The sequence below is a fragment of the Myodes glareolus genome, chromosome 7, assembly GCF_982192425.1.
Source record: "Myodes glareolus chromosome 7, mMyoGla1.1, whole genome shotgun sequence".
In the NCBI taxonomy this organism is placed as follows: Eukaryota; Metazoa; Chordata; class Mammalia; order Rodentia; family Cricetidae; genus Myodes; species Myodes glareolus.
The window spans coordinates 100,264,507-100,288,327 of NC_142032.1; the positions used below are offsets into that span (position 1 = coordinate 100,264,507).

The following is a 23,821-nucleotide window of genomic DNA, read 5'->3' on the forward strand; positions in this document are numbered from 1 at the left end:
GGCATTGCCCCTTTTCTTCAGGGGCAGCTTTCCTGGGGATAAAGACCTTTTTTAGATGATTGTAACATGAGCCCCAACAAATGACATGACAGTTTCCTATAGTACTATGTCCTAAGCTCAGGGAAGGCAGAGCTGACATAGGCAAACTGACTTTCTCTGATGGTAGAACCCCAGATACCAATGTGCTAGCATCCCATTGGCTGGTAGTTATTTAGTTTCTCTTTCTCAGTTTCAACCCTCAAAATCTTAACTTTCATTTCTCTTCTCGCTCGGCAGAGATCAGACTTAGGAAACAAATCCTTAAGAAACGGTGGCCTCCATTTGCTCCCCTCCACAGATTCAAGATCTCTTGGTTGCTCTCTGCAGGCCTGAGAGCAAATCTAGAGAGCAGAATTTGGAAGAATTGAGAAGAAAACGCTCTTCATTCTGGTGAGTTTAATTTTAAACTGAAAAGGGTCAGAAAAGAGGAACTGTTGGTTCCCCGCTGAGTCCTGGGGTGGGGAGGGTGATGAGGAGCAAGTAAGGGGAGAAGCCTAGAGGAAGAAAGCTTTCAAATAGCACAGATGTTTAGTTGTTTCTCCAGATGGAGTTCACTCTCTTCTTTGTAGTGATTACTATTGAGTCTCTCAGGAAACCTCTGCTGCAAGATAGGATTAAAGTCAGAGTGGTGTCTGAATACGAAGTTGAAGGTCTTGCTGTGTAATAGTGAATTTGCCGAAGGTTCTATAGTATCATTCCCTTTGCTTATGTGTCTATATTAGAAGTTCCAATCTTTCTGGAGCCTCTTGTACATTCACTTGTACTGTGAAAAAGTCTCAAGTGTGTAGAGAATTGCTAATGTTACATAAGGGTCATTACCCTTGCCTGCCTATCCCTTGGTCCTTGCCTGCCATGCCTAAATGAAATTCAGCCCAAGCTAGTAATTCTAGCAACACAGAAATCTAATGCAGTAAGTTCCAAAGTCCAAGGCATCCCTTGGGACCCAAAAGACCAAGTATAAAAGGAAATAAAGAAGAGAGGGAAGGAGAGAGGGAGGGAGGGAGGAAGGAAGGAAGGAAGGAAGGAAGGAAGGAAGGAAGGAAGGAAGGAAGGAAGAAGAGAAGGCCCAGTGGTGTTGTTGCAGTTAGTGAGTTGGCAGGCACTTACAAGTTTATGCTAGGCCCAGGATTCGATCCCAAGGAAACAGACAAAGAATAAGTTGACAGGAGAAGAAAAAGATTGTGTGAGAACACTGGAATTCCACTCTTACTGAAATCACAGCCTTTCTTTTCCTTTGGGACATGATACCTTAATATAGTGCTGGGTCCACGGGGGTCACACAAAGATGGGGACAGATCATCAAGTCTAATAAACCAGAAGCAAACTTTATTCCAGAAACCAGATTCCAGGAAACAGTAAAAAAAATAAAATGAAAAATCACTATGGGGCACAGAAAGTTGATCAGCTAGCTGAGACCACAGCCAGAAATGGATTTTGTAAGGCTGTAATAAAGGCCGGTTTTTGAACTCCTCCTTTTATAGCAAGCATTAGGCAATAACAAAGGAATTTGTACAATCTCAAGGTAAAACTCAGATACAAATTGCCCTTCTCTGCAATTTCTATCAGCAGAGTTTTTTAGTTAAACTAGTGTTTGTACTCAGTTCCATGTTTTTCACTGACACTCGCTAACAGTTTATCAAGGCTCGGCACCTCCCCTGACACTGCCAGTTTCACAGAACAGGGAAGAATGTGGGACAACGTAAAACCAAAAAGTCAAAAGTCATATACATCCCTTCATTTAAAAGTTAACTCAGCTCGCATCAATTTCTGGACAGAAATGGTCAGGGGCAGGGGGACGGAGTATCTAAAAGCTGATCCTTGGTTAGCAGAGCTGACTCTCAGTTTGTAGAGGGCTGTACACCTGGGGTTACAGGTGAACACTGCAGTCCCAGGACTTTTCTACTTTTCCAGGGAGAGCACAAGCTCCTGACTGATTTTAATGCTATAAAGACTGGAAGGTGTCTGCTGTTGGGAAGATTTTCACAGCCAAGAAAGGACAGGGAATCCAGCTCCACCCAAGCTAATGCAGACAGCAGAGGACACGGGCCAGGCCCTCTGTGTCCAGGCTGACTTGGAGGACTGTCATGAGCCCATCCTCTTTCCCTTTGCCCTCCCCTGCTCTTCATCAGTTGTGGAGCCCTCCCACCTGATCTTAGGCATCGACTCTCTTTACTGCCATATGTTATGGGATATTACAGTGCACACATTAGAGTTCTCCAGATTTAAAATTTGTCGAATTCTAGAGAGTACACATTTAGTTGTTCCAGATACTATTTTTATTGATTTTATTGAGCTCTACATTTTTCTCTACTCTTTTCTCTGCCTCTCCCCTCACCTTTAACTCTCTCCCATGGTCACCATGCTCCCAATTTACTCAGGAGATCTTGTCTTTTTCTACTTCCCATATAGAATAGATGTATTTATGTCTCTCTTAGGGTCATCATTGTTGGCTAGGTCTCTGGGATTGTGATTTATAGGCTGATTTTCTTTGCTTTATGTTTAAAAACCACTTATGAGTGAGTACATATGATAATAGTTGTATTTCTGTGTCCGGGTTACCTCACTCAATGTGATGTGTTTTAGATCTTCCTATTTGCCTGCAAATTTCAAGATGTCATTATTTTTTTCTGCTGTGTAGTACTCCATTGTGTAAATGTACCACACTTTCCATGTCCATTCTTCAGTCGAGGGACATTTAGGTTGTTTCCTGGTTCTGGTTATGACAAACAATGCTGCTTAAAACATAGTTGAGCCCATGTTCTTGTGGCAAAATTGAGCATCCTTTGGATATATACCCAAAAGTGGTATTGCTGGGTCTTGAGGAAAGTTGTTTCCTAATTTTCTAAGAACTTGCCATACTGATACCAAAGGAGCTGTACCAGCTTGTATTCCCACCAGCAATGGAGAAGTGTTCCCTTTTCCCTACAACCTCTCCAGCATAAGTTGTCATCAGGGTTTTTGATCTTGGCCATTCTTACAGGTATAAGATGGAATCTCAGAATTGTTTTGATTTGCATTTCTCTCATGACTAAGGATGGTGAACATTTCCTCAAGTGTCTTTCAGCCATTTTAGATTCCTCTGTTGAGAGTTCTCTGTTTAGGTCTGTATCCACTTTTTTTATTGAATTATTTGTTTTTTTAATGACAAATTTCTTGAGTTCTTTGTATATTTTGGAGATCAGACCTCTGTCTAATGTGGGGTTGGTGAAGATCTTTTCCCATTCTGTCGCTTTGTCTTGTTGACTGTGTCCTTTGTTTTACAGAAGCTTTTCAGTTTCAGGAGGTCCCATTTATTAATTGTTTCTCTCAGTGCCTGAGCTGCTGGGGTTCTAGTTAGGAAGTGGTTCTCTGTGCCAGTGCATTCAAGTATACTTCCCACTTTCTCTACTAGGCTCAACGTGGCTGGCTTTATGTTGAGGTCTTTGATTCATTTGAACTTGAGTGGTGTGGGAGGTCCTTCTCTCTATGTGTTGCTTTCAAAGATAAATGAATAAGGAACTGCTTTGGGCCTATAGCAAAGCTTTAGGAAAACAAAGCTACATGGAAAAAACTAAAGAGAATGGTGGGGAAAAGGAGGAAGAGTCAGACAGAAGCCATGAAATGGCTGCTGGAGACAGACATGCTCAAAGTTTAGCCAGTAAGCCACAGCCATGTGCTGATAAACAGATTAATAGAAATGGGTAAAATCCAAACACTACTGGACTAAAAAAAAAAAGAAAAGAATAGAAAAGAAAAAGAAAAAACATAAAAAATATAAACAACATTTCATTTTGCTTTGAATTGTGTATTTGTGGGTCTCCCTGTGTGTGTACACATTTGAAAGGATGGTCTGGGTGGTCACAGCTGGTGGATTCCTGAATTTGCAGGCAGCTATCAGCCGCTTCATGTGAGTGCCAGGAACTGATCTAGGATCTTCTACAGAGTAATAAACACTCTATACAATAAGAAAAATTGTTGCCTATGTGCATCAGGTGATGGACTGTATACACTCCAGGTTAGCCCTGGGCTCTCTGGCAAGAGACTGGTAAAAAGAGGATCAGAGGCTCACAATGACTGGTGCTGATGAAAGAGGAAGTACAGTGGGGGAGAAGTGAGTAGTTTAATGCTTGTAACACTGAAGATGTGATTTTGTCCTGAGAAAGAAAGGGAAGGACATGAGACTGATAAAAGGAAACACGTTCTTCCTGGTCTTCAGTGAAAGGTAATAGCAATCCTGAATCTGAAATTTGTCATTTTGGATGAAATACAGCAGAGGACTTGAAAGTATGACAACATTCTCTTTGCCATGTCACTGAACTTCTCTCCATATTTCTCTCCTTTGTTCTTTTCTCTTATCATCCAGGGCATTCATTGATCTCTTCACGGTACAGTGCTGAGTTTCTCTTTCTCACTTGTCCCCTGGCTCATCATCCCAGTCACTCAGGTACCTGAGCAGAAGTGTCAGGAGTACAGACAGACAGACAGACTCAGCATCACAGCAACAATGGCCTCATCAGTCCTGGGGATGATCAAGGAGGAGGTGACCTGTCCTATCTGCCTAGAGCTTCTGAAAGAACCTGTGAGTGCCGATTGTGACCACATCTTCTGCCGAGCCTGCATCACTCTGAACTATGAATCCAGCAAAGGCAAAGAAGGGGAAGGCATCTGCCCTGTGTGCCGAGATAGTTACCTGTTTGGGAATCTGAGGCCTAATTGGCAAATGGCTAACATAGTGGAGAGGCTCAAGGGGTTCAAGTCCAGCCCAGAGGAGGAGCAGAAGGTGGATGTCTGTGCACAACATGGAGAGAAACTCCAGCTCTTCTGTGAGAAGGACATGGTGGCCATCTGCTGGCTTTGTGAGAGATCTCAGGAGCACCGTGGTCACCAAACAGCTCTCATTGAAGAGGTGGCCCATGAGTACAAGGTAGGAAGTGGAAGGGTGTGGGACACAGAGCAGAAGACAGTAACATATGGGAAGTCTCCTCTTCATGGAGATTTTTTTTAATGTTCATGCCAGGTTCATTCATACGATTTAATTCAATCTAGTAACTATCAACAGTGGGGCCTGTAAATGATTGGTATTCGGCACTGACGAGAGTGCCTGTGTGGCCTTGTAATGTCACATAACTCAATTCCAGAACTCTGACTGCTGATGAATTTGAGGGTATGGAGGTCTACAGAGGAGTTCCAGAACAGCCAGGGCTACATAAAAAGATTCAGGTTCAAAAATAAATTGCAGTGTCAGTTGTGGGACTTGTGATGGATGTATATGTTTATAGGAAAGAGCAAAAGAGCTAACAGTTTCCCCAGTTTTCTGATGCCAGAATCAAAGTGAGAGGTGTCTCCTTGATGGGGTGATTGACTAAGAGAGATTTCTGTGTCTGTCTCTATGGGGCTGTGTGTGTGTAAATACGGGAATGGATTGAGATGAAGATGATTTATCTACGTTATGTGCACGAATTATGGCACAATGTATTAAAAAGAGAACAGTCTTAGACCTCCTGTCTTTTCAGAAGGGTTTCTTGGCCTTTGGCTAGGAGCAGCTGTCCTACTAAGCACACAGCTTGACTCTGCTTCACTTCCTCTCCCACAGGGAATGCTCCAGGCTGCCATGGAGATGCAGATGGCTAATGAGAAAAGATGTGACCAGTGGGAAGCTGACCTTCAAAAGGAGAGAACTTCCTGGGAGGCAAGTGGGGACCTTACCTCCTAAGGGAGTTAGCCTGATGACTGGGGAGGGACCTGGACAAGAAGCTCCCTGGCTCTTCATTCCCTGGAGGCTGATGGGGACAAGAGGCCTTGATTAGTCCTCTCTGCCTGTTCCCTTGGAGCTGGGGCTGCACAGAGAGGGCATCACAGCTGAGCCTGGCTGTGTGAGGAGCTGACACCATGGCAGGGGCCTGGTGAGAATGGCACTGAGTCCCGGGACTCCTCCTGTGGTGCTTTCTGGAACTGTGACCGTTGGGAAGAAGCTTCAGAACAGTCACAGTTCTATTCTTGGGGTTAGCTTCTGTCAGGGGTTCGGAGGTAGAATCAGGGGTATTGTAGGCAGGAACAGAGTTTGGACAACTGTGTGAAAACCGAGTCGCACCCATGTACACACTTTGGCTCAAGGGACTTTGGCAAAAGTGACCTAAGATCTTTGTTTTGGAATGTGATGAACAGACACTGAAATGAGACAGATGCTTTCCTAAGACTGCCTTCCCTTCCCAAGCTCAGTTCCTGCAAGAACTCCTATCAGAACAGTGGATTTCTGTTCCAGCCCCATTAGGCAGTCTAAATTTGTTTCCCTTTTCTTATCCCTTAAGAACCAAATACAGAGTGAGGCAAAAAACATTCAGAAGGAGTTTAAAGGACTGCGGGAATTCCTGGACTCCAAGGAGAGGAATGAGCTGCAGAAGCTGATGAAAGAGAGGGAAGACATTCTTAACACCCTGGAAAATTTGGAAACTGAGCTGGAGAAGCAGAGGGAGTCAGTGACAGACCTCATCTCAGATCTGGAGCATCAGCTGGACTGCTCAGCCATAGAGATGCTGCAGGTTAGACACCTGGAAGTTATTTCGCTCCCTCTGTGCTGCTGTGATCTCCCTGGGGAGGACAGTAGGTCTCCCTGAACCCTCCCTGAAATCTTTCCTGAATCATCCTCAGAGGCTGGGGAATCATTGCAAGCATTGCAAGAGGAAATTGCATGTTTTAGTTTATCAAGTACAGTACAGTAGCAGAACCATGTAGAGAAAATCTGTTGCATCGTGGCTAGTTACTCCCCTGCTGTAATGCGAGCATGCGTGAAGCATATCCAACAATCATTAGTCACTTTATCTGAATTTGAAATGATTGGAAATGGTTTCTCTCCTTGGATGTTTGAAGCCTTTCACCTCACTGCCCTGATTCAGTGGTCTGGTCACTGGGAGGGGAGCTGCATTCCAAGACCTCAGGGAGTTTTCCTTCCTCTGTCTTGAGTATCCGAGATGAAGGGTGTCTTCTTTATCCTAACAGGTATAAAGTTTGTATTGTATTTTACTCTATCACACTTTTGAATCATTTAAAACAAAGGCATATTCTGGTGATGAAGACCTCTGTAAGAATTTGGTCCTTTTGTCTCAACTGTCAATCTGGTAGCTCTAGAAATTTTTCATGCTCCTTTAATTTCTTTGGTTTCCATGGTGTTGATTTAACTATTATCGAGGACACTCATTTATCATCTTTACTAAATGGAATTAGACATATTTGGCTAAACTAAGTTAGTTCACATAGGTAGTAACTACAGCCACCATACTCCTGATGCCTGAAATTGTATCTCTTGATCAAAGAATCTGCCTAACATTCTCTGCCTCCAGCCCCTAATGACCCAAAAAATAATCATTACTCTTGTGGAATCAGTTTTGGACATGACACTTATTTAAATACAATCACTTAGTGTTGTTTTTGTTTTTTTTCTTTTACCCAGCTGGTTTAGTATAACATAAATGCTCTGAGTGCAGCCAAGTTACCACAAATGACAATACTTGCTTTGAATGTCTAATATTTTAACCTACATGTTTATCATATCGTGTTTTTCCATTCCTCTGGTGATTAGTTCTCCAGTGGACTCTATTTTATCTACTATGATAATGACTTAGTGAACGTGAGTATACAGATGTCTCAGTGAGGACAAGTTTAAACATCAGAGTTCACCTATAACTAGAATTCTAGTTTTCTCCAAACTCTTTTTACTATGGATACACATTTTTAGGTTTATGTTATATAAAATATGGGCCAAGAACCTACTGCCTGTGAGAGCGTCTCATACACAGAAAGAAAAACATGAGAAGAACATAACTTTGAAAATGAAATATAAGCTTCCCAACCTGCAGCCAGGTATCCTGGCTCACTCTTTTAATCCCAGCAGTTAGAACGCAGAAGCAAATGAAGGTAGATGGGTTCAGGCCAGCCTGGTCAAAATAGTGAGTTATGGGCCAGCAGGGTTACATAGTAAAAAACAAACATGGTCAAGGTGGATAGAGGAAGAGACTACAGGATTTACAGCTTTAAATGGAAAGGCCCAGGGATCATTGTGGAAGGAGGGCAGAAAACATGCAAGAGCGCGAGGTGGTGGATGAGTACAAGAGGAACAGCGTCTTCTGGACACAGCTTAGCAGCAGCACACGTGACCTGGGATTGGCTGTGACACCAAAACCCAAGACCTGTGGAAGCCTAAACCACACCAAATCCACTACGGAAAATGGACTTCCGTGGGAAATTTAACCAGACCCAAGGAGCTCCTAGTAATAGTTATCTGTAAGGAGAAAGACACATTTCCTAGAAGAATCTAACTTTAGTTAAATCTACCAATATCCGGTGGAATGCGCACATGTGAGAACACTTGCATAGTGTTAGTTCTCAATCCGGGGACGAAGGACTCACAGAGCTGCCTACTAAACATAGCAAAGTGGACCTAGTTGGTCAGGCCTTGATTTCTGACCCATATAAAAGAGCGAAGTAATTATTGGAAAGCAGAAAAGGGATTTTTATTACTGTGGCCGCATTTGAAAGATGGACAAAAAGATCTTTTAAAAAACCCACTTCATTTTCTCTTCCATCTTCATTCTCTCTATGTGAGATCAAAGTTTAAACAGAGACCCAAATATATGCACACATGAGTAGTCCCTGTCAAGGTGTGGTCTCCCATCATTATCTGGTTCCGACTCAGACTTTATGTGATCTGGCAAGTAACAAAAACAGCGTGAAATCTTTCAGGAGGCCTGCTCTCCATCTGGCTAGCGGTGCTTTCCTTCTCCCAGTGTGAGATTCCTGGAGAAATTCCACTTTTAGAAGGGGTCATTGTTTCAACGGTTTGTCAAATTGAGAAGCACACATCTCTCTTTAGATTGACTTCTTTTCTTGCCAGGAAAACACAGAGAAAGAAAAAAGGGAAAGAGAGAGATGGTTACCTGGACTTAAGTATCAAACAATCTAAGCTTCTGGACCTTGTGGCTTCTTCATTATTAACATTTTGAATTGTGTGCAAATGACTGAAATAATTTGGAAAAAAGTTTCTAAGACATGTTAGTTGCAAGGATGGTGATAGATAGCTGACATGGAACTTGGAAAAGACACATGTGTTTATATGTTTAGTTGTATGCACAGAAAAACTTATGTAAGTTTTCAAACTATCATTTATTCATCTTTGGTCTCCAAATTCTCACAGCATGAGACAGAAAATATTGTACTAGTATACATACAAAACAATTAATGCGCATACCAGTGCGTTTATTTCATGTCTTGAAGAACTTTTGGTGACAGATTTGATTCTCTTTGACTTTGTCTCTGCACCCAGTGAGAGAGTATGACTGTGCAGAGCAGGAACATGCAGAACATGATATTAACTGTGTTTTCTCCATTCCCTCTAGGGTGTGAATCATGTCCTAACAAGGTATGTTTGGGCTGACATGAAAGATTAGCCCTATTGTGTGTTGAGAATGATTTAGTGTCTGGCTAGAATAAATCTCTTATGGATTTGGGGGAATTTAAGAAACGTGTTATTCTGTAGTTGCAGTAAGAAGGAGTAGGACGCAGGGAAAGACAGGCTCTGATTGTTTTGTAACTACTGAAAACTGATTTGATTCTTTTAGGGTCTGGGTAAGGGGAGTCACAGAGTTAGGCTCAGCAGTGGGAAGAGGCAAATGGAGCCACAGGAGCTTTCAGACTCCTTGTGTTTCCATCTTTCTGTCCGTGCTCTGTGCTTGTGTCTGGCTCTGTCATCAGCTCACAGGTACTTGATTTACAGATTCATCCTAGGTAGGGTATGTCTTCCTTGTCTGCAGTGCTCACAGAATTGTATACTGGGGAAAATTCCTGTGGATCTGTGTATTTCTCATGGGAATAGAAAAGTGTCCACAATTGCTCATTGTGAACCACACACTTCAGAAGACTGGAAAGCTGTGCCCTTGTGTGTAGAGAGTCACACCCAGGCTGTCGGCAGCAGGCTCCTTCTGAACATATGGAGCTAATGTCAGCATGAGTTTGATGTTCCTTTTCTCTTTTCCATAATAGTCATCTCAAAAAAGCTCTTAAAGATTCAGAAGCTGGCCAAGAGTGTCCATAATAACAAAAATGTTTGAAGTCTTGGCTTTCTCCAGATGGTTTTTCATGTGACTCTCTTACCCAGGAGCAGCTTCTGTACCCTGACTTTAGACTGTCCTGGAAAACCACATTTATTTATTTGCCTGTTTGTTTGTTTGTTTCTGTCTGACTCTTTGTCTCACTATCTCTGTCTCTCTCACTCACTCACTGTCTGTCTGTCTGCCTGTATCTTTACTTTTTCAGACAGGTCTTCTCTCTGTACCCTGGTTGGCCTAGAACTCACTCTGTAAACCAAGCTGACATTGACCTCAGAAATTTACCTGCCTCTGTGTCCAGAGTGCTGGGATGAAAGGTTTGTGACTCCATTCCAAGCCCATACTTTATTGTTTTTACTTGCATTAGTTTTATTTGTTTTTAAATTTACTAATTTATCATTTCTTAAGAGTTCTGAGAAGTAAAAGGGAGAGTGGGAACAAGTTGTTTGACTGTACAAGTAAGGATCTTAGACTTTACTAACATCAAACAGTAAGTAAGCAGGAGCGGTCATGAGTGTGTCTCTTATGTCTGCAGAGTTAGTATCTACCCTCTCTTTCCCTGCTCAGTATTCTCAGGAGAGCTCCAGGACCTCTATGGTTAAAATGATAGGGAGTGATAGGCAGTTCATGCTAGTCAAAAGTCACACTTTCTGAGATGTAGAGGTCAATCTTTTCTCTCTAGGAGTCAGAATTTAAGACTGAAACAGCCAAAAATTTTTCCGAGAAGACAAAAAAGGATCTTCCGAGTTCCAGATCTGAAAGGCATGCTGCAAGTGTTTCAAGGTGAGAGGAGCTACATTCTGTGATTACCTGGGTGACTCTAGGGGTGCCGGGGCTGCACTCTCTGGATAGAAAGAGATGTCTCTGATAATGAGTAGAGGAAATCAGAAGAGTAGATAATGAATCCCCATGATGATATTTAATGGACATCATCATTCATCCTGTGCTATATCACAATTACCAGACCTTTCCCCACTCTGCAGATCACATTGACTTAATGTTCTGATTCACTTGCTTGCATTTAATGCTGTGCATTTTCATCATTTCAGGGCTCCTGGATGCCCAGCGCCACTGGGGTAAGGAGAAATCACACATCAGCCTCTCTCGTCTTAATGTCTTTTTCAGAGTTTATTTCTCTCCTAATACTTACGTTTTATGTTTCTGCTCCCAATATGAACAGCATCTGCCTCTCTTTGACTTCAAACTCGGTTCCTCCATGTTCCTCCTACTTCTTCTTAGGCTTCTGCTCCTTATATCACCAATAAGGCAGTACCTTGCCTCCCATGTGACACTTATATGTCTCATTTTTCTGCAGTTCACGTGACCCTGCGTCAAAAACACAATAAAAACATTGTCATTAATGAAGACAAAAGACAAATACAACATCGAAATGGTAAAAGAAATTCTCAAATTTCTAAGACCTATAATTTGGGTGTCCTAGGGTATCCAGCTATCCACTCAGGGAAACATTACTGGGAAGTAGATGTGTCTAGATGCGATACCTGGCTCCTGGGAATAAATGATGGAAGATGTGCTCAACCCCAGCTTCCTGCAGCAAATGAAAGGGGCTTCAAAGTCAAATATAATTCTGATGTTAAACGAGATGTAAATTATTGGCTTCAAATTGCCATTGACTCTAAATACAAACATGATTTTGGGGACAAACAAAATGTGAGTTATCAACCTAAACATGAAGTTAAAGATGATTCTGATGGTAAGCAGCATGTAAATTATCAGCCCAAATGTGGATACTGGGTTGTAGGGATGAGGAGCAGGTCTGTATATAATGCCTTTGAAGAGTGTTCCGTCACCCACAATGCCAGTGTCTTGCTCCTCTCTCTGACTTGTCCTCCCACTCGTGTTGGAGTTTTCCTGGACCGTAAAGCTTGCACTCTCTCATTTTATGATGTTTCCAACCATGGAGCTCTCATCTATAGATTCTGTGAACTGAACTTCCCTGATGCCGTTTATCCATATTTTAATCCTATGATGTCTTTAGAGCCATTGACAGTCTGTGGGCCGCCCTCCTAAGCCCTCAGCCATGTCTGCACAGTGTCCCCATGTCTGATATATCTATATTTCTGAGCTCTGTGGGGTCATTTTAACTTTTTCTACTTTTGTCTTCCCATGTCAGTGACCTTCACATCTAAATACAAACCAGTATTGTTTCTTTTCCTTGATTCAGTTGTTTGTTTAAGAGGTTATAGAAAATTATCTCTTCCCAGATTCCCAGAGAAAATGTCTCTTCCTCACGAGGTGAGGTAAGACCTCTGCTAACCTGCACTTCCTGTTTTGTGGTGCCACAGATGGAAGCCAGGGCCTTGTGCATGCTGAGGAGGTGCTCTGCCCCTGAGCCGCTTGTCTCAGCTCTGCCAAGTCTCCACAACCCCATTCCTCTGTCACTGACAGAAGAAGACAGAAAGTTCTTCTTGAGCTTGTCTTTTGAAAATATGTGTCGGAGTTTCTAGCCTAGGAATGAGCTCTTAGTGGTACATCAGTTTAACCACAATGCTTCTTAGGTTCATCAAAACCTAAGAAGGAAATACCTCCAACTGTAACATGAGGGCCGGCTTGTTGAAGTTTCTATCCCGCCCGGTACCCCACAGCCGGCAAATTCCAAAGAAAATCACACACAGGACTCCATAAGATTATAAAGCTGATTGGCCCATTAGGTCAGGCTACTTATTAGTTCTTATGACACATATTACCCCATTATCCTTATCCACATTAGCCACACGGCTCAGTACCTTTTTCAGCTGGGCAGGTTACATGCTGCCTCTTCGGTGGTCTGCACAGGAATGCGGAGGGAGCTTCCTGCTTGCCAGAGTACTCCTAGTCTCTTTGTTCCACCTCTATTTCCTGTCTGACTTTCCAACCTATACTGCCTTCCTGGCCAATCAGTCTTTTATTAAAATATGATTGACAGAATACAGATAATTCTCCCATACCATTTCCCTCTTTTTTTTTTTAAACAGAGGAAAATACCCATAGTCCATTTGTTGGGAATGTGGGCGTAGTATTCCAGGCTACTTCCTGCTGGTTGGGGGCACTGTTGATCTTATGGGGACCTAAAGAAAATTTAGACTTATAGTCAAGTCCTGTCTGGAGTATCCTGTGAGTCTGATCATCTCAGTCAGCAGTCTTGAATCTGTTCTGGATGTAGAACTCTGTCATCTGGGCCATCTGTTCCTATCAAAGATTTCTCAGGTGGTCTTCCATTTTCGAACTTGATTTTTCTTAACTCAGAATGAATCCACAGCCTCTCATTTTCTGTGGAAACAAAAGCAAAATCTCTTCTCCAAAGTAACATACCTTTTGACTTCAATTTTGAAGCCAAGGTATTTTTAAAATACCTATCTTGGATTAATTCTGCAGCATTTATAAGCAAATGTCTTTTGGCGACTGTTGCTCCTTCAAACAATTAAAAGAGAGCATAATAACATACAGTATCAAGATTCTCTGTATATTTTCCATCTTTATTTTAACCTCTATTTCTTCTATTTTTACTTTTACTTTTTGAGACAGGATCTCTGTATATCTTTGTCCTGGAATAACTCTGTAGACCAGGCTGTCCTTGAACTCACAGAGATCCTTCTGTCTCTGCCTCCCCAGTGCTGGGATTAAAGGTGTGTACTACCACACCTTGAACTCAAAAAGATCTGTCTGTCCCTGCCTCCCAGGCATTGCGATTAAAGGAGTGCACTACCACACCTTGAAGTCACAGAAGTCAATCTACCTCTACCCCTTGAAGTCACAGAGGTCAATATGCCTCCGCCTCCCAGGCATTGGGATTAAAGGTACCACCACACCCAACTACTCCCTTTTTTTCTTTTTTACTTCTAAGAACTTTAACCTTTAGCCTGCATATGTTTTTAACACACTGTAAAATATTTAGAGGTTTTCTTCATCTTTGAATCTCCCTTTACCATATATCTATCTTTTTCTGACCACATGAGCCTTTAATTTACTAAGCAATATGGAGAGCCGTGGCTTTGAAGGCTAGATCCAGCCCATTCCTTAGCATTTCAGACTCATGGCTGAGATACCAGCCAGAACTGAGTTCACTGCCACAACTCTATGGCGTTTCAAGGTCCTTGCTAGCAAGCAAGCTACAGCATTCTTCTCACAGACCACACTCAGTCAGACTGCCTGCCTGAAAGAGTCAGAGATTGCCCTGGCAGGACAGCCCAGAAAGCCAGCATTTTTTTCCTGCTACAGCTGAAAACAAAAAAGCATGCAGCCCACCGCTCCTTTTATATCCAACGACACCCACTAAGACTTTGTGTGTTCTGAGAACCTTCCTCTGCTCCATTTCTGCCAGGCCCCTTAGCAGTGTAGCCCTGAATGACATCCTCAAAGGCCTATGCTTATGTTATTTTATGTTTGCACCTTTGATATCAATCGTGTTCCTATACTCTAGGTTGGTGTAAAAAAGCAAATGTGGGGTCTATTATAAGGCCCTGAGGGTAAAAGCAAGGTTGCTCACAAGGTTCAGTCAATCTAACCCACCTGTAAAAGGACACCAACTCCTACAGATTATCCTCTGCCTCCCATACACGTGGCAGTATACACAAATGCAAAATGGATTATGTGAGTATTAAAAGGGGAATAAATCACTGAGAATAAAGCATCTACTTCACAGTCAGTAAATGGTTGTATGTTAGTTTGGGGGCACAGATGCTGTACTGGGTTTCGATGCTGCAATGGGCAACTGGATAGGGCTGATGGTGGCTAATATTCGACTTTCCTAATATTTGACTCTGCTAATTATGTCCTGAGAAGTGTCATCAAGACTACTCCAATATGTTGCAGAAATATATAAATATTTGGCTTTTGAGAAATTTCACAATCAAACATGTCAGTTGGGTGTGACTCTAGCCCAAAATCTCTGAGAGATTTATTATAGGAATAAGACCTTCAACCTGACTTGGGTTGGAAAACCTGGATCCACCTCATAGGGACAAAAGGCCACATCATTTTAAAAGTCAGGAATTCTTATCCTCCCTGTCAGAAAGCTAGCAGCAACACACGTTATTTTGCTAGCTGTCTGTCAGCTGATACACTAAGGGACCTGCCACCTCTGCTGCTGCAACATTCCTGTTCCCTCCCTAAACTTCCACCTAGGCAGGCACTCTTTGGTATTTGAACTGATAACCCCTTATTGCCCTCAATCCAACCTGTGTATGCAAAGTAATGCTTTTTGTGTACTCCTTTGTCTTCATGCTATATACAAACCAACCTGCTACCCCAACAAACAACTGCCCTGGATGCAGACTTCCTAGCCTTCCAATACACTGGCCTCTGTTCTTCCCTGGACCCTAGACCACTGGTGCTCCCTGGAGTCTTGGGTCTAGGGGAATAGAGAGCAACAGTTGTTCACATCTGTTTCTTGAGAGAACAAGTGTTATTGTTCTATTAATAGCTATCAAGTATGTAAATCCCATGATTTCCATTTTACAGTGAAGGTAATAACAGTGATGCCGATGAACAAACATCAACAATAATTCTAGGAACTTTCCTCATGGAAATTGTATCCAATGTGGTGTCTGTTTTGTCTCCTTGCTGTGACTGTAATGAAGAATTGCTGAGATTGAGTACCAGAGCCTGGCATGATGGTTTGGATGTAGGCCCAGCACTCAGGAGGCAGAGACAGGTGGCCAGAGACAGGTGGTGCATCTGAGCCAGGCTCAGTTACAGACGAAGACCCTGCTTTTCTTCATTTTGCTTTTAAAGAGGAATGTGCCAGATTTTGGTAATAGCTCAGTGGTCAGCCCACCCCACTCTCCTGCACCTGGGACACCAGGGCTACCTCTCCCAGGCAAGGGGTGAATCCAGCTCTCTTGCCTTTGGCAGCTGACAAGGTGCCCGACTGGCTCTCCTGTGCTCATGCTATTGGGGGCAGCTTTCCCTCGTCCACACTTCAAGGGCCAGCTCTCCAGCACTGCCTCAGCAAGGGGAAGGTCAGGCTTTCCTGTGCCCCCACCACCGGGACCAGCCTCTACTGCTCTGCCCACAAGGTACAGAGCCTGCTCTCCCAAATGCTGCAACCATCATGGGGTGGGACCAGCTCTCCTACACACAGGCCACCACGGCCAGCTCTGTTGTGCTACCCAGAGGACATTCAGGCCTACTCTCCCAAGTGCTGCAGCTGGTGAGGGACAGGTCAGAGCCAGCTCTATGCAACCCTCAAGCATCAACATGGCTCCAGGCAACAGCAAGACCAGGGAAGTCTTCATGACTTTTGGGGGGTAACATGGGTCACAGACAATGTCCCAGGCCCCTGCTGCTGCAGTCATGGACCCTGACATGGTCGCTGGTGTCCAGCACAGGCCTGGACATCACTATGGCCTCCGGTGGCAGCACAGGCTACTCACATCAGGCTGTCCCTCACGATCCTCATGTCGTCAGGGCTGTCTCTGTTCACAGTGTCCAAACTGTTCCACTTCTGCTTCTTTCCTTCCCGTTTCTCCACCAAATATGTCCTCATCATAGTGGGTCCTGCCCTGCACATGTGGCAATGGGTTGTAAAGGGGGTTCTCCAGTGTTTACCACCCCATCAGCACCACATCAATGTCACTAGCCATTTTTATTTATTTGTTTGTTCGTTTCTGGTTTCTCTCTTTTGGAAAGGTCTCACTGTATGGCTGTATGCAGACTGGCTAGGAACTCAGTCTGCAAACCAGGATGACTCTGAGATGTTCCTGCATAACCCTCCGGAGTTGGGGTATTCAAGGGTGGGACCTCTACACCCTACATTAAGATTGTGTTAGCCTTGGAAAAATTGACTGCTGTAGAGATTTTCTGTGACAAGATCTCATTTTATACCCCATGCCAGTTTTGAAGGTTTTATCTTTCTATAGCATCCCAAGTCATAGGACTCAACCCTCCCTGAGTCTCCAGCCTCACAGGCATCTTGGCAGTCTTTGCAATTACCTGCATCCAATAGCTTTGGATCTTCTTTCCTTCCCTTCCTTCCTTCCTTCCTTCCTTCCTTCCTTCCTTCCTTCCTTCCTTCTTTCCTTTCTTCCTTCCTTTCTTTGTTTTTTTTCAAGACAGGGTTTCTCTGTAGCTTTGGAGCCTGTCCTGGAACTAGCTCTTGTAGACCAGGCTGGCCTCAAACTCACAGAGATCCCCCTGCCTCTGCCTCCCAAATTCTTGGATTAGAGGCATGCATCACCGCAGCCTGGCACTTTGGTTCTTTCTTGAAAACATGTCTTGCTATGGTGCCTACAGTGATCTGCAGCTCAAAGAATTGAAATTTGTCCAAAAGATATAAAACAGTCCCTTGAATAGAGTATCTTTCTCAAACTATCACCATTGGTCATGTTAATCAAGGAGTCAGACAGTAGAAGAAAAGAAATTCATAAAGTTGGTTATCTTATTACTGTTAGAGTTCATCAAAAATAAAAACAATCCCTTCCAATAGCCTCATAAAAACTCTCCCACCTTCAGCTACTAAAAATACTGAATCATTTCCCATGAAGGTTTATCAGAAATATAATCTACTTTGAAATTATTACTACTGATCACATTTCATAAGTCTGCTGGATACACAGCTCTTAGCATTTTAGTAAGCCATGTGTGTAGCCTACCACATTTTTGTGGTGCTTGTCCTGTATGCAAGACTATAAATCCTGAACCTGTTGCAAATTTGCAAGGACTTTCTAAAGCAATGTGAATAACAGTCCTGGCCTGCTGCTTTTGGCTTACATGTATTGTTAGTTAGATGTTTGGAGGATAGGAATTCTGTCTGGGTGTGTTCAGAATCTTTTCTCTTCCCATTGCCCTGTGAATAAAAACAAATGGGACCTCAGAGAAGGATACCCTCCCATAAAGTGATCACCTTACCAGCCCAGTGTTTTGCCTTTGAAGCATGCCCTATAGCTACCATATTCTAGGATACCATGATGCAACTAGGCTGACCCAGAAAAGGTTTAAATGTTGAATTTACTTACTGCATTTGGTGCACCACTATGCAATCTTGATGTATATTTATAATGGCAGTAGACCCCAAAAACTTGCGTCTTGGATTGATGTCGGAGATTTTTCTGTTTAATGTGTTGCTTTCATTGGTTTAATAAAGAAACTGCCTTGGGCAGCCATTGTGGCGCCACCTCTCCAGCCGAAGGAGAACGGGGGTAAGTAAGGAGTAGCCCATACCATGGTTCATACAAAGCAGACTGCCCGTAAATCCACCAGTGGTAAAGCACCCAGGAAACAACTGGCTACAAAAGCCACTCGCAAGATTGCGCCCTCTACTGGAGGGGTGAAGAAACCTCATCGTTACAGGCCTGGTACTGTGGCACTCCGTGAAATCAGACGCTATCAGATATCCACTGAACTTCTGATCCGCAAACTCCCCTTCCAGCGTCTGATGCAAGAAATTGCTCAGGACTTCAAAACAGATCTGCGCTTCCAGAGCACAGCTATTGATGCTTTGTAGGAGGCAAGTGAGGACTATCTGGTTGGCCTTTTTGAAGATACCAACCTGTGTGCTATCCATGCCAAATGTGTAACAATTGTGCCAAAAGATATCCAGCTAGCACGCCGCATACGCGGAGAACGTGCTTAAGAGTTCACTATGAGGGGAAACATTTCATTCTCAAAAAAATTTTTTTCCTCTTCTTCCTGTTATCAGTAGTTCTGAATGTTAGATATTTTTTCCATGGGGTCAAAAGGTACCTAAGTATATGATTGCGAGTGGAAAAATAGGGGACAGAAATCAGGTATTTGGCAGTTTTTCCATTTTTATTTGTGTGTGAATTTTTAATATAAATGCAAGATGTAAAGGATTAATGCAAGCAAAATGTTTCAGTGAACACATTTCAACAGTTCAACTTTATAACAATTATAAATAAACCTGTTAAAATTTTCTGGACAATGCCAGCATTTAGATTTTTTTAAAATAAATAAATTTCTTGTTGACGGCAACTAAATGGTGTTTGTAGCATTTTTATCATACAATAGATTCCATCATTCACTATACTTTTCTAACCGAGTTGTCCTACATGCAAGTACATGTTTTTAATGTTGTCTGTCTTCTATGCTGTTCCTATAAGTTTGCTATTAAAATACATTAAACTAAAAAAAATAAAGAAAAAAGAAAGAAAGAAACTGCCTTGGGAGCAGGGAAGAAGATATCTACATTAAGGGAGCAATTTTAGGGTTGGCAAGAGACTTGGCTTTAGAAGGGATACGAGGTGTCCACGGGAATGTCCCCAGCTAGGTCCTTGGGCAGCATAGGAGAGGGTACCTGAACTGTCCTTGCCCCACTATCACAAGGATGATTATCTCGAATATCACCATAGAATCTTCGTTGGATGGAGATAGAGACAGAGACCCTCATCAGAGCAATGGACTGAGCTACCAAGGTACACTTGAAGGGCAGAAGGAGGGAGAAGACGAGTAAGGAAGTCAGGACAGCGAGGGGTTGGTCCATCAACTGAGGCAGCATGCCTGTTCTAATGGGAGCTCACCAAATCCAGCTGGACCGGGTCTGAATGAGCATGTGACCAAACCGGACTCTCTGATTGTGGCTGAGAATGGGGGCTGACTGAGAAGCCATTGATAAAGGCACTGGGACTTGTTTTTAAGGCACATTCTGGCTTTATGGAACCCTAGTCTATATGGATGTACAGCTTCCTAGGCCTGGATGTAGGGGGGAGGGCCTTCTCAATCAGAGAGGGGGAGGGAGGAGAAGAGTGGGGGAGCAGGAGGGGATTGGGAGGAGGGGAGGAAGTGTAAATTTTTGAATGAAAAAATAAATAAATGAATAAATAAATAAATAAGAAACTGCCTTGGCCTGATAGGGCAAGGCTTAGGTAGGTGGAGAAGGCAGAACTGAATGCTGGGAAGAAGGGCAGAGTGGCAGTCGCCATGGATCTTCGGCCTGAGACAAAAACTGGTTAGAATCTTGACAGTAAGCCAGAGTCACTTGGAGCTACACAGATTAATAGAAATGGGTTAAATTAAGATGTAAAAATTAACCAATAAGAGGCTAGAGCTAATGGACCAGGCAGTTATTTAATTAACACAATTTCTGTGTGGTTACCTTGGGTATAAGCTAGCCGGGCGACCTGGACAGAACAAAAGGCCACTCTCCTTGTACAACATTAGATATCAGGCCATTTCCTTTTCAGACTTGTAGAAGTACATTTCCATATGGTATGTATTCACTCATATGTGGATTCTAACCATAATTAAAGGTCTTTGAGCCTATTATTCGTGATCCTAGAGAAGCTAAATAAGAAGGTGAACCTGTTGAAAATCATGTAGCTATCTGCCTGGAGACTGGAAATAGACAAGAGTCCCAGGTAACCTCGGGTGCATGGGGGGGGTGGGAGGGTTGTTGGAAGGGGAGAGGGTTAGAGAGAAGGGAGTAGGGAAGGAATGGGAAAAGCTAGGTGGATTGGGATGGGGGAGGGAGGAAGGATGGATATGAGATCAGGGAAGAATATATCTCAACTAAGGGAGTCATTTTAGGGTTTACAGGAGACTTGATTATAAATGGGATCCAAGGTCCAAGGAGAGATCCCCAGACTGTTCTCTAGACAGAGGAGAAGGTGCCTGAACCGGCCTTGGCCTATAACCATACTGATGAAGATTTTGCTTATCACCATAGATCCTTCATCTGACGATGGATGGCGATACAGATGGAGACCCACATTGGAGCACCGGACTGAGCCCCCCATGGTCCAAATGAGGGGCAGAAAAAGGAAGAACATGAAAAAAACTCAGGACCGCGAGGGGTGCAATCACCCACTAATACAAGGGGACTGATCTAATGAGAGTTCACCAAGGCCAGTTGGACTGGGACTGAACGAGCATGTGATCCAACCACATTTTCTGAATGTGGCCGGATCTCTGAATGTGGCTGGTCAGGAGCCTTTCTGAAAAGCCACTGACAATGACACTGGGACTTGTTTCCTCTGCATATGCTGGATTTTTGGGATCCAGTGTGTTTGGATACTTGTAGCTACCAAAGTTTCTTCCCTTCTCTCCTGGCGATTCGCAGGGCCGTGTGACCTCCGGCTTCCTGGAGACTCTGCACTAGCTCTGGCCTGAGGGGATAACCTAGCTAGAACCTGGTTCTCTTTGTTATGGTGATTCCACTTGTATTCAAGGTCTTAGCAGTGGGCTGATAGCCTGCCTCCCCTAGTTGACCCTGCCTGAGGCGCCGGGAAGGCTTTAATCTTCTCTACTGCTCCTGGTTGGGAGGAGGCCTTGCATTTTTGATCCTTCTAGCCAACTGGTATAAATACTTGACTTGAGTTTAATAAAGTGGCCATTTACTCTTGTGAATGAGCAAAGGTTTCTTTTGTGTGTGTCTCTTTTTTCAACCCTCAGGACAATCGTCCATTCTCGTGGGCTCGAGTTCGGGAAAGCACGCAGCCTGAACCGGGTGCGGGTATCCATTGGGAAGTGCAGACTCTTACAGATACTCACCTTCAGGGACCTGGAAAGAGTGGGGAGGAACTTGAACTTCCCACAGGGCTAGAAGCCCTGACTGCTCTTAGGGATGAAGAGAGAGGAGGAGGGGGAGGGGGAGTGGGAGGGTGTTGGGAGGAGGGGCGGAAATGAAAACTTTCATAATTTAATAAACTTTAAAAAAAAAAGAAGTACATTTTCTGGTCTTGAGACCAGTATTTTTTAGTTATATGTGCAACTGCCTTTATTACACACCTGGTTATCACAATTCAGTTCTCAGGTGCTGCAGAAAAATGTACCTCTTTCAGACTGCAGATGAAATAACTCAAAAATTGATCCAGATATCCTCTAGTTTGTGCTGAACACACTGCTTTATTTCCACAGCCCACTTCTCTCATGAGGATAGAAATTGCTAAGAGGCAGTCTTGTTTTGCTTTTCAAATATATCTTGTAGAGATTTTTCACTAACATGGATCTGATTTTATCTACTCAATTCTGTATAGATTAAGTAAATATGTGTGATGAATTTAAAAGAAGACTCACTGTTGAGTGTATCTTACATTACTAGAACTCACTTCCACCAATCTCATATCCATCCCTTTATTCTTGCCTCCCTTATCTCTCTGGTCACCCCAAATTTTGAAAGACACCTCAAATAAAATGAGTTATTAAAATTATAGTGAGATTGTAAGATTTTAGACAATTCTGAAGCCATTTCTGACCATTCCAAACCCTCTCAGCCTCTGTGCCTCAGTGCTTCTCCTCCTCCCCTGGGAACCAAGGACCTAACAGGTACACATGCACGTACTCAGTTCCTGAACAACTACCCATACACGTATGTTTTGACTCAGTCCCCTGAGAAACGGGGTCAAAATGACATCTTACCTCATCTGATCGGACAATAGTTCTCCAGTAAATTATTGGTAATAGTCCTTTTCGAATAAGCCAATCATAATGGTCAAGGAACAACCCCTCTTGTTTCTATGGGACCTTCTCCTTTAAAAGCAGACTGTACCAGCTATTCGAGGTCTCTCGGCTTCCCGGATGCTGAGGAACCCTGTCATGACAGAATTAATAAAATCCTCATGCTTTTGCATCGGCTGTAGTGTATGAGGTGGTCTCTGGGGGCGACTCCTTCTCGGGTTGGACACTAGAGTCCAACAAGATAAACTAGTCAATATTGATGTAGGTGGGCCTTCTGTCTATGAGTTATTTTCATTGGTTAATAAAAAGACTGCCTTGGCCCTTTGATAGGACAGAAAATTAGGTAGGCAGAGTAAACAGAACAGAATGCTGGGAAAAGGGCAATGAGGCAGACGCCATGGAGCCAGCCACCAGGTCAGACATGCTGTATCTTTCCCGGTAAGCCACCACCTCGTGGTGCTACACAGATTATTAGAAATGGGTTAATCAAAGTGTGAGAGTTAGCCAGTATCTAACTTTCTAGAGATACAATTTGTGTGTTGTTATTTCCGGGACTAAGCTAGCCCTGCGGGAGCCGTGTGGAATGAAAAGCAGGCCTGCTCGCAGCTCCTCACTACACAATATCAAAGACAAAAAACCAACAGTACTGAATACACCATGCTCTTCCCATTATGTACAAATTATCACCGGCTAAGCATGTTGACAAAACTCACATTCTAAGTATCCTGCAGAATCATTGGAAAACAATTTCCTCGAAAGCTTTGTGATTCTTTCACAGCCCTTATACAGTTTGCCTGAAGATCAGTGCAGTGACATTCCTGCACTTTGAGAAAACTGATGAGCAAAGCAGTTAATGTAGGTAGAGCATAGTGGTAGGGACAGACTCATCACTAACACAGTTAATGTAGGTAGAGCATAGTGGTAGGGACAGACTCATCACTAACACAGTTAATGTAGGTAGAGCATAGTGGTAGGGACAGACTCATCACTAACACAGTTAATGTAGGTAGAGCATAGTGGTAGGGACAGACTCATCACTAACACAAGAAAGCTTTAGGAGAAAGCAGAGAACACATTGGTTAAAATTTGGTAGACATGAAGACCTAGTTCCTCAAAGTTGTAATCCCTGTACTCAGGAGTTTAAGATAGGGAAGGATATTGGTAGGACTTGAAGAGAGCATCATAAGCACATAGTGAGTTTCATCCCAGGCTGGGATCCAGAGCAGAATTCAACCTCAATAACAAAACAAAACAAAAATGTTAAAAGGTTTCTATGTCATTATTCACAATTAAGAAGGATAGGTACATTGTAACATTGCGTAACATCAATTGTGTCCATAGGAAGAATTACAGTA

General features: G+C 43.2%; 1 protein-coding gene and 1 pseudogene across 4 annotated transcripts; both read left to right on the top strand.

Moving 5' to 3' along the window:
• The first annotated feature begins 121 nt into the window (after positions 1 to 121).
• On the top strand, positions 122 to 12,295 carry LOC125397375 (tripartite motif-containing protein 30A-like). Of its 4 annotated transcripts, none has more exons than XM_087908620.1 (8): positions 126 to 429; positions 4,455 to 4,942; positions 5,612 to 5,707; positions 6,327 to 6,557; positions 9,408 to 9,430; positions 10,798 to 10,898; positions 11,165 to 11,191; positions 11,431 to 12,295. In XM_087908620.1, exons 2-8 carry the CDS (start codon positions 4,523 to 4,525, stop codon positions 12,144 to 12,146), a joined length of 1,614 nt encoding a protein of 537 aa, XP_087764746.1. In that variant the 5' UTR covers positions 126 to 429; positions 4,455 to 4,522; the 3' UTR covers positions 12,147 to 12,295. The 4 variants fall into 4 exon arrangements, with proteins under 4 accessions (XP_087764748.1, XP_087764746.1, XP_087764745.1 ...); XM_087908619.1 differs by having other exon boundaries at positions 127 to 429; positions 4,382 to 4,942; XM_087908621.1 differs by having other exon boundaries at positions 127 to 429; positions 4,382 to 4,942; positions 11,557 to 12,295.
• Positions 12,296 to 15,913: 3,618 nt separating this feature from the next.
• LOC125401615 (histone H3.3C-like) lies at positions 15,914 to 18,996 on the top strand (annotated as a pseudogene).
• Positions 18,997 to 23,821: the final 4,825 nt, after the last annotated feature.